The sequence below is a fragment of the Micropterus dolomieu genome, linkage group LG09 (genome assembly GCF_021292245.1).
Source record: "Micropterus dolomieu isolate WLL.071019.BEF.003 ecotype Adirondacks linkage group LG09, ASM2129224v1, whole genome shotgun sequence".
NCBI classification, from domain to species: Eukaryota; Metazoa; Chordata; class Actinopteri; order Centrarchiformes; family Centrarchidae; genus Micropterus; species Micropterus dolomieu.
This window is the reverse complement of record NC_060158.1, coordinates 17,976,809-17,985,595: the sequence shown is the minus strand read 5'-3', so window position 1 is coordinate 17,985,595 and position 8,787 is coordinate 17,976,809. Positions and strand designations below refer to the sequence as shown.

The 8,787-nt window shown below is 40.4% G+C and overlaps 1 protein-coding gene across 1 annotated transcript in view; it reads left to right on the top strand.

Annotated features, from left to right (window-relative positions):
- The window catches only part of dync1li1 (dynein, cytoplasmic 1, light intermediate chain 1), a 10,724-nt gene extending 3,151 nt beyond the window's left edge, over positions 1 to 7,573 (top strand). Inside the window, exons 3-13 of the mRNA XM_046058396.1 lie at positions 1,552 to 1,668; positions 1,800 to 2,030; positions 2,297 to 2,451; positions 2,634 to 2,727; positions 3,366 to 3,501; positions 3,678 to 3,789; positions 4,029 to 4,088; positions 4,227 to 4,271; positions 4,391 to 4,478; positions 4,568 to 4,690; positions 6,148 to 7,573. Of these exons, the coding sequence (XP_045914352.1) occupies positions 1,552 to 1,668; positions 1,800 to 2,030; positions 2,297 to 2,451; positions 2,634 to 2,727; positions 3,366 to 3,501; positions 3,678 to 3,789; positions 4,029 to 4,088; positions 4,227 to 4,271; positions 4,391 to 4,478; positions 4,568 to 4,690; positions 6,148 to 6,266 (1,280 nt within the window). The 3' untranslated portion in view covers positions 6,267 to 7,573. The remainder of the gene's footprint in view (positions 1 to 1,551; positions 1,669 to 1,799; positions 2,031 to 2,296; positions 2,452 to 2,633; positions 2,728 to 3,365; positions 3,502 to 3,677; positions 3,790 to 4,028; positions 4,089 to 4,226; positions 4,272 to 4,390; positions 4,479 to 4,567; positions 4,691 to 6,147) is intronic.
- The last annotated feature ends 1,214 nt before the right edge of the window (positions 7,574 to 8,787 follow it).

The following is an 8,787-nucleotide window of genomic DNA, read 5'->3' as shown; positions in this document are numbered from 1 at the left end:
TTTAAAGCTCTTCATGGCCTCTCGCCTTGTTATATTTCTGACCTTTTAGTCCCATACACACCAGCACGTACCTTGAGATCCTCGGGCAGAGGTCTGTTGTCTGTTCCAGAGTCTCGACTGAAAAATAAAGGGGACAGAGCGTTTGCTGTCAGGGCCCCGAGGCTCTGGAACAGCCTGCCCGAGGAAATCAGGTCGGCTGAGTCAGTGAACTCTTTTAAGTCCCTTGTTAAAACATACTTTTATAGGAGAGCCTTTCCTGATCTTATTTGACTTTATTTTATCCCTTTTATTTTATTCTATTTTACTAATTTTATATTTATCTTAAACATGTATTTTAGTCTTTTCAATGTTTTCATGCTTTTATCTTGTATTGTTTTTGTATTATTGTCTCTTGGGTATTATTGTCTTTACACTTGTTAAAGCACTTTGTAACTTGTTTTTGAAAAGTGCTCTACAAATAAAGATTATTATTATTATTTTTATAGACCAAATGGTTACTAGATGAATCAAGAAGGTAAAGTGCAGATTAATCAATAATGAAAATTATTGTTTGTTGCAGCCCTATCATATGTGCAGTTTTGTGCATTCTTAATTAGGGCTGCAACTAATGATTATTTGCATTGTGGATTAATCTGTCGATTATTTTTCGCGATTAATCGATTAGCTGTTTGTCTATAAAATATCAGAAAATCAGTGTTTCCCAAGTTCAAGATGTGGTCCTGAAATGTCTTGTTTTGTCAACAACCAAATGATATTATAGAGGACCAGAGAATCCAAAAAATATTTACATTTAAGGAGCTGGAATTAGATCATTTTTCTTAAAAAATGACTCAAACAAATTAATTGATTATCAAAATAGTTACCAATTAATTTAATAGTTGACAACTAATCAATAAATCATTGCAGCTCTATTCCTAATGTTGCATAGTGTATGTTGCACACCATATCCTATTGCACCCATATTAATTATATATATTATTTATTATGTAACTAGTAGGCCTTAAAGCTCATCAAAGCAGGGTGCATTGACAAATAGCACCCTCAGCAGTGTTGTAGAGCTGCAACAATTAGTTAATTTAATCAAGAAGTTTAACTATACTATAACTATTAATCGCCAACTATTTTGATCATTGATTAATTGCTTTGAGTCCTTATTTTCAAAACAAACCCAAACATCCAAATTCTCTGATTTCAGCTTCTCAAATGTGAATATTTTCTGTTTTACTCCTCTTTGGGTTGTGGACAAAACAAGACATATGATGACCTTGATCACCTTAGGCTTTGGGAAACACTGATTTCAACATTTTCCCCAATTTTCTGGACCCGACAACTGCTTGATTAATCGAGAAAATCAACAATTTAATTGATTATGAAAATAATCATTAGTTGCAGCCCTAGTATGCCTTAATTAGTTTGCCATTTAAGATTTTTGGCATTTATAATTAAGTTCTAAACAGCAGTGTTATTAACATAATAGCAGTGGATGTTGGAATCGACGAGTCTACTACCAATCATTTTGTTATTTATTGATTTTGCGTGTGTGTGTTTTAGGTGAGGTGGGTTCGGGGAAGACCACCTTGGTTGCAAAGTTACAGGGGATTGAAGAGTACATGAAAGGGCGTGGCCTGGAATACCTTTACTTCAGTGTCCATGACGACGACATTGATGGTAACCAGCAACTGCTTGCAGTTCATGGACTAATAGATGTCTGACATCCATGTAGAATTGTCTTGTTTTCCACTACAGAGCATCTAATGTATGTATTTGCCTCCATCTGTTTTGTGCGTATGTCTGTTTAGACCACACTCGGTGTAATGCCTGGGTGTTAGACGGAGACCTTTACCACAAAGGTCTGCAGGGAGTAGCTGTGCCAGTGGATTCGATCAGCAACACTTTGCTGCTGATAACACTTGACATGTCACGGCCGTGGAACGCCCTGGACTCCCTTCAGAAGTGGGCTGCCGTCGCTAGGGAACACATCGACAAACTCCGGGTCGCTCCGGAAACGCTGCGGGAGCTGGAGCACAGACGTGAGTCATGCTGACAGCCGTCAAGCTGACTAGTAGATAAAGTTGAAAACAAAGTATATGTTATTCATGGATCTTAGCAGTATAAAATTGGTTCTTAGATAAGTCTTTGTAAAATGCTTTACATTGGACCTTTTGTCTCGGGAGGCCCAGTTATGAGAATGATAACTCCACCTGTTTAAAATTGTAACCCCCTGAATGGCTAACTAAATGCTTATCATTGTTTGTTTATGTTTGTTGATGTACTGTGTGTGTGTGTTTGTGTGTAGTTGTAAAACAGTTCCAGGAGTACACAGAGCCAGGCAGTGGGGAGGATGGCACCCCGCAGAGGAGGAGCGAAGATGAGGAGAGTGTGCTGCTGCCGTTAGGCGACAACACACTCACACACAACCTGGGAATACCAGTGGTGGTGGTCTGCACCAAGGTACACACTCATTCAATATAACACATTCTCTGTGCTGTAAAAATGTCATTATTCTGGGACCTATGGAAAAGTCATTGTAATAATTTCACTGTGGAATGGTCTTAAAGAAACGTCTTTGTATTGTTTTTGCATTGCATCTATTTCCATTCACCTCTATCTGACACCTACTTATCTGTCCTCAGTGTGACGCCATCAGCACATTGGAGAAGGAGCATGACTACAGAGACGAACACCTGGACTTCATCCAGTCTCACATCAGACGTTTCTGTCTGCAGTGTATCTTTCACTAAACATTGCCCCTCTGCCCTTGGCTGCTGGGAGCTAAAAGTTCCACAAACAAAAAAAAAATAGTGTCAGAAAACAATGAAACTATTGATCAGTACAGTATATGCAGGCATTTTAATGGGGCTGCTAATCAATACCACTGACTCTGCAATTTTCCTGTCAGATCCTGACATTTAAGGCATTCTTTCGCATGTTGGCCTGTAGTTGATTCTTGTTGTTGATTCAGCTCAGTGACCGGCATTACAAGGTGCTCTGTTCTCAAGTTTCCAGCAGTATTTTGGCCATTGTAAGCTGTTATTACTTTGTTGCAAAGAGAGTGGGATAAAAGTTATAGATTACCCAGTACAGCTTGAAATAGTTAGTTTTTCAGAATCATTTCTCCAGTCTGAGTGGAAACAGTATTACACTTTGAAGGGTTATTGTGTTTAAAATGAGCAAGACTGCACACCGCCTTAGTTGTTCTGTTTACTGGTTTCAGTTAGTCGAAGCTAAAATCTGTTTTTCTGTAGTGCTACTGTTATTAAGAGATGTTGTTGTTTTGTTTGTTTTTATCACTGCAGCATTAGTTTTATTTTTGCTCCTGTATTTCAAAACGTTGGTGTTGAAAATATCCTTAACAGCCATGTCAGATGGGGCGTCTCTTGTTTACACATCGGTGAAGGAGATGAAAAACCTGGACATCCTGTACAAATATCTGGTTCACAGACTCTATGGCTTTCCCTTCCACAGCCCGGCACAAGTGGTGGAAAGAGATGCCGTTTTCATGTAAGCCTGCCTTAGGGTTAAGACAAGGTTTTAGGGCTCATGTTAAAGTTTGCGTTATGTTAGGGTAAAGGGGTTGGGGGGCTAGGAACAAACAATGTGTGCGTGTGTTTGTGTATATGTACTAGGACTGTGGGGCCACCAGTATGTGGTTTGTAAGCCTTCCTCTGCTCTATCAGTCCATCAGGTTGGGACAATGAGAAGAAGATTGCCATACTACACGAGAACTTCCAGACAGTAAAAGCAGATGACAGCTTTGAGGACGTAGTAGTCAAACCGCCAGTCAGAAAGGTACAGGCCCCCCCAAAAAACAGCTAACTTGGAAAGATCCTCTAAGCTTACAGCAAACAGATTGATTGCTGCTGTAATATTATGTATCATGACTGTCTACATAACTTTTCACAGAATTTTACCCAGTATCAATGCAGGGAACAAGAGAGTTTAATCCTAATGTATTTATTAGCTGTTGTAGATGTATAAAGAACGACTGAAAGCAAAAAATACTTTTATTTTTTTTTGCTTGTCACCAGATTGTTCATGAAAAGGAGATTCAAGCAGAAGACGACCAAGTGTTTCTGGTAAAACTGCAGGTCAGAGAATATTTCTGTTGCGTTAACGCCATTTGGTTCATTGCTTGTTGGTACTCCAATTAAATCTGCCTTGAGAGTCTTGAAATGTTAATTGAATACTAATTGGAGTGAGTGTGCATATTGTGTTCTAATTTGCAGTCGCTGCTCGCCAAACAGCCTGCTGTGACAGCAGGGCGACCAGTGGTGAGTGTTGTTTTTTTTTCTCTATTTTTGGCTGATTAATAAAAAAAATAGAAGAGAAAGAGAAACCTCCCTCCAGTGTCCATAATATGTGTGAAATGAACTGTTGTTGTTGTTCATAGGACACCACCAGCAGAGCACCCACCGGTTCCCCCAGGACGAGTAACCGTTCCGCAGCGGCCAACGTAGCAAACGCCATGCCACAGTCGGGTACGTCATGTATTTCATCGCTTCACACAGCCGCCCATGACCATTGCCGCGTGTGTTTGTGTTTTAACTCTAATCCCTGTGTGCTGCAGGTCAGACCAGTGAGGGTGTGTTGGCCAACTTCTTCAACAGTCTACTGACAAAGAAAGCAGGGACTGGGGGGCCCGGGACGCCAGGCGGTGGTAACAACACTCCAGGAACAGTACGCAAGTCAGGTGAGAATACACACTACATGTTGGGTTGTACCCATGCTCTGGTTTTGTGGGATAGTAAAAAATAGTCATTAATTTATTCACTCGTGCATTTAATGCCATTTTCAGTCACTCCTCATCACTCGGTTTCTTTTTGTTTGTTTTTTACCTCCCATCTGCCATCCTGTCACTTTCTCACCTCTTCACTCTCCTGCCCTCTACTCCAGACATGAACATAACATGCTAAAGAGAATGATGAAAGGGGCCGAGTGCATCTACCAACCACACAAACAAACAAACACCCATCGTCTTTTATGCCTGTTGTAGCTCTGTGAGGACTGTTTTCATTCTTAACTGTGCTCATAGTCTGTTAATCTCACTGTTAACATCATCCATCATGTATGTATGTGTATGCACTAGTCAGAGGATGCTGGCCACGTTAAGGTGTGTGTGTGTGTGTGAGAGAAATATATTCCTCGTTTATTATTGCTTGTGTATGTCATAGTTCGTTCTCAGAAGCATCCCTGGTTGGGGAGGGGGGGGTCATTTAATTTGACTGACTGATGATTTAATAACAATTGCACCCTTAATGTTTCCCATTCCTAACAGCCTGTCTCCATTCTGTTCCCCTCCATTTTCTTTGGCATGTCGCATTGCATTTCTCATGACTAACATCTGCCACAAACATTGCACATGATTCTAACTAAGGCTGGGCGTTAAGTTGTTTGTGTTTTTAAACTAGGTAACCACAATAAATGATACAATATATCATATTGTTATTGTTACAACATAGAGACCTGAATTAAACATTGTTGCGTACTTATTCAGTTGCAGGCCTGTCATCACTGGTTTTCAGACGCAACACTTGTCCCTCGCAACAAGGACAGTTTTTACATTAAAGGCATGTTTGACATATTTTAGTGCAAGAACTAATATGCAAATAAGTAAAAAATACATTCGGTATTACCTATAAAGTCTATGGGTATTACCAAAGGTCTGTCACATTTGTATTATTGCAAAATAAATTATTTCTGTTGACCTGGGTGTAAACAAATTGTTTCATACTTTCTAAATGCCATAGGAGTGACATTAATAAACATTTACAAAAGCTAAACCAATCAACACAGTGAAGTCAATTATTTTTGCAGCTCTCTGTGACTGTACAGAATGAGAGTCAATGAGACCAATGAAACCAGCCCAGTCTTCTGAAATTTCTGTATTAGGTTGAAAAAATGGCCTAATTAATCATACTAAAACCAACCATATTATCTCAATAACACTACTACCAATGTTATCATGTTCACCCAGCTCTTATTTTAATCATGTGTAATTGCCTTTGAGCTTATTGCATTGTGCTTTAACCATTAAATGAAAATGCACTGTTCTTTAATGCACTGGCTAAAATGCTTGTTTGATTACTTGATTCCCTGGTATTCAGTACCAATTATTTATGTCTCTGTGTCTACCCACATTGGATACAGGTTCGAAGCTGGGCCTGGGCGATGTACAGGCAGAGCTGGACCGCATATCCAGCCGGGAGACCGACTCAGACCTGCCTAATGCCAACGACACCCCTGCCACCGATGGCCAGGACACATGAAGACCAACGCACCCTGCACCCCCTCCCCCCAACTTCAGCCTCATCTTCCACCTCCCTTGTTCTTCCTCCCTCCACTCACCTTCCACTTCATTACAAAGATGCGGGGAGAAAGAGGGATGTTGGGGGAAAAAGATGGGTGGACACACTTCTCCCTCCCCGTCATCTTTTAAATTTCTCCTCGAGGACAAAAACTCACCCTCTCTTCCTATGGCCCGTGCCCTACACCTTGTTCCCCCCCGCCCCTCTCTCTAAACCCCTCTCTTCTCTTCCTGGCTGTTAAGCTGAGGGCGAGTGTTTGTCACTGTTACATAAAGACTGTCTGTTACATGAGAGTTAATGGGTATGGAGGACCAACAGGGAGGCTGGGGTGAGAAGATATTAGGCGGGTTGAAAAAGATCGAAAGCCAGGGTGTTATATCCCTCCATTTCTTGTGATGGTACAGTTAGTGTTTTACTGTAGGAACTGCTGAAGGGCGCATGTTGAAGAAACTGTACTTTGGTACTCTAGGGATGATTGTGTGATCGTGTGTTTATTGTATGTGGGGCAAGTCACGCTTGGCCTAAGGAAGAGACTGAGAACAAAAACATATGCCTGAGAAACATTGCAAACGGACTTGTTTTTTTGTTTTGTTTTTTTAAGATGAAGGGATAAACCTACCAGTATTTGTGTGTGTGTGTGTGTGTGTGTGTGTGTGTGTGTCTGTGAGAGAGTGAGGCAGATAGAGGAAATTAAGGAAGTTACTTCAACTTAGACCTGTCTGTCGAGAGATTTTTGGCTGTTTGCATTTCAACCAAAAGGCAAAAAAACATTACTATGCTCTTACACTACAAGCTCTTAAAACAGTGCATACACTATTTTTACTGCAGCACTGTCTGCTAGACTACACAAACCAAACATGACAAGAAATATACTTCAGAATCAAAGTTCACACTCGAGCCCCAGTCCTGTGTAAGACACCTAAGGTCCATCATGGCACGCAGTTCTACAATTGGCCACTCATGTTACATACTGCTCTAACCTATAGATAGCAGACAGTGCACTGAAAATGGAGGGTAGTAGAGAGTAGTGGGGGTGGGTAGCTGAGCTTTACTTGTACAGAAAGAAGCACTAGTGATTCAGTTCCATAGTTACTGTGGGTGAGGGTGGTGGGTGGACAAGGGGGGGGGGTCAGAGCAAGGGAGGGTCTCACCAAGAATGTACAGTCATTGTCTCGCTGATTGGTCCTGTTATTTCAGAGCTCTGTGTTGGCGTTTGTATAATCAGATCTGTTAATCAGTCAAATAAAAGGTGTATTTATTCGGATTCATCCACCTGGCTTTTCTGTATTTATTTTTATGTTTTTTCATTCCTCCTCTTCTCACTGGTTTAAAAAGTTATATTTTGTGATGGGGAATTGCTACAAAGGACAAAATTGCTTACAGTTGAGGATTAGATTACCAGGCTTGAGCCCATGTTGGTAAGCATCCACTTGCTGCAGTGGCCATGTCAAAGACACCGAATCTTGTTTACAAAGAATGAAATGATGGGAAATTATTTAGAAATTGTCCAAATGCCAGGAAATAGACAGAGTGGCTGAGATATAACAAGCAGATAGTGTTGTTTCTCTACAGTTCTCTTCCCCGGGCAGGAACTAAAGGCTAAAGGAGGACAAGACATTGAGTATAATTTGAGGCACAAACAGAAACCCTTAAAAACACAATTTTGTGTTAGCTCTTGGATGTATTGATTAAATAAAGTTGCCATTTTTTAAGGCTGTTAAATGCTTTTCAATCAGTGTTTGCTAAGGTCTACTTACTAGCCTAAAAAAGAATACATTTATGAGCTCCACCACTACAGTATTTACAGTAGGTATTAGAAGGAACTCGAGGGAAATTGTTGTGCAGCAGTTGCTGTACAAAGTAGGAAAGTGTGTGACTATATCTCATTGTAAGTGGTTTCTGTTATTTTGTCCACGCTGTGCACTATGGCAGCTGCCGTCTAGCTGATTCTGATCTCTAACCGCTCAGAAGGGAGGCTGAGCTGATTTATATTATTTATGCACAGTATATTTATACAATCCTCCAGTGTCTGTCTTGTGTCGGAGTTATTTCTTGATCGCTTCATAAGAATACTATTTGTGGGCAACTTACTTTAAAGCATCATTCTGTATGTATTTTCATGAGCTCTAAGCGGATAAACACAATACATTTCAGTTTTTTATCAGTAGATGACTGGAATGAATCTCAAACCTAATGAGCACTTGCATGACTGATTGCAAGGAATAAGAGTGACTCATTATGCCAAATAAATGAATACATGTGCATTTCTATTTCATGAATGAATCTGTAGGTGATTTTTAGGAGAAGACGTGACCTTTATGTTGTCTTTTCTATTTACCACTTTGTCTTTGTCATCACACCGGTAAATCTAATACACTTGCTCCTCTCTCTGACACAGTTGGAGACAGTGGATGAGTTTCTGATAGTTTTATTCTGAGGGCTTGCTGTTTGTCCCACATACTGACAAAAAAAGATGAAAATC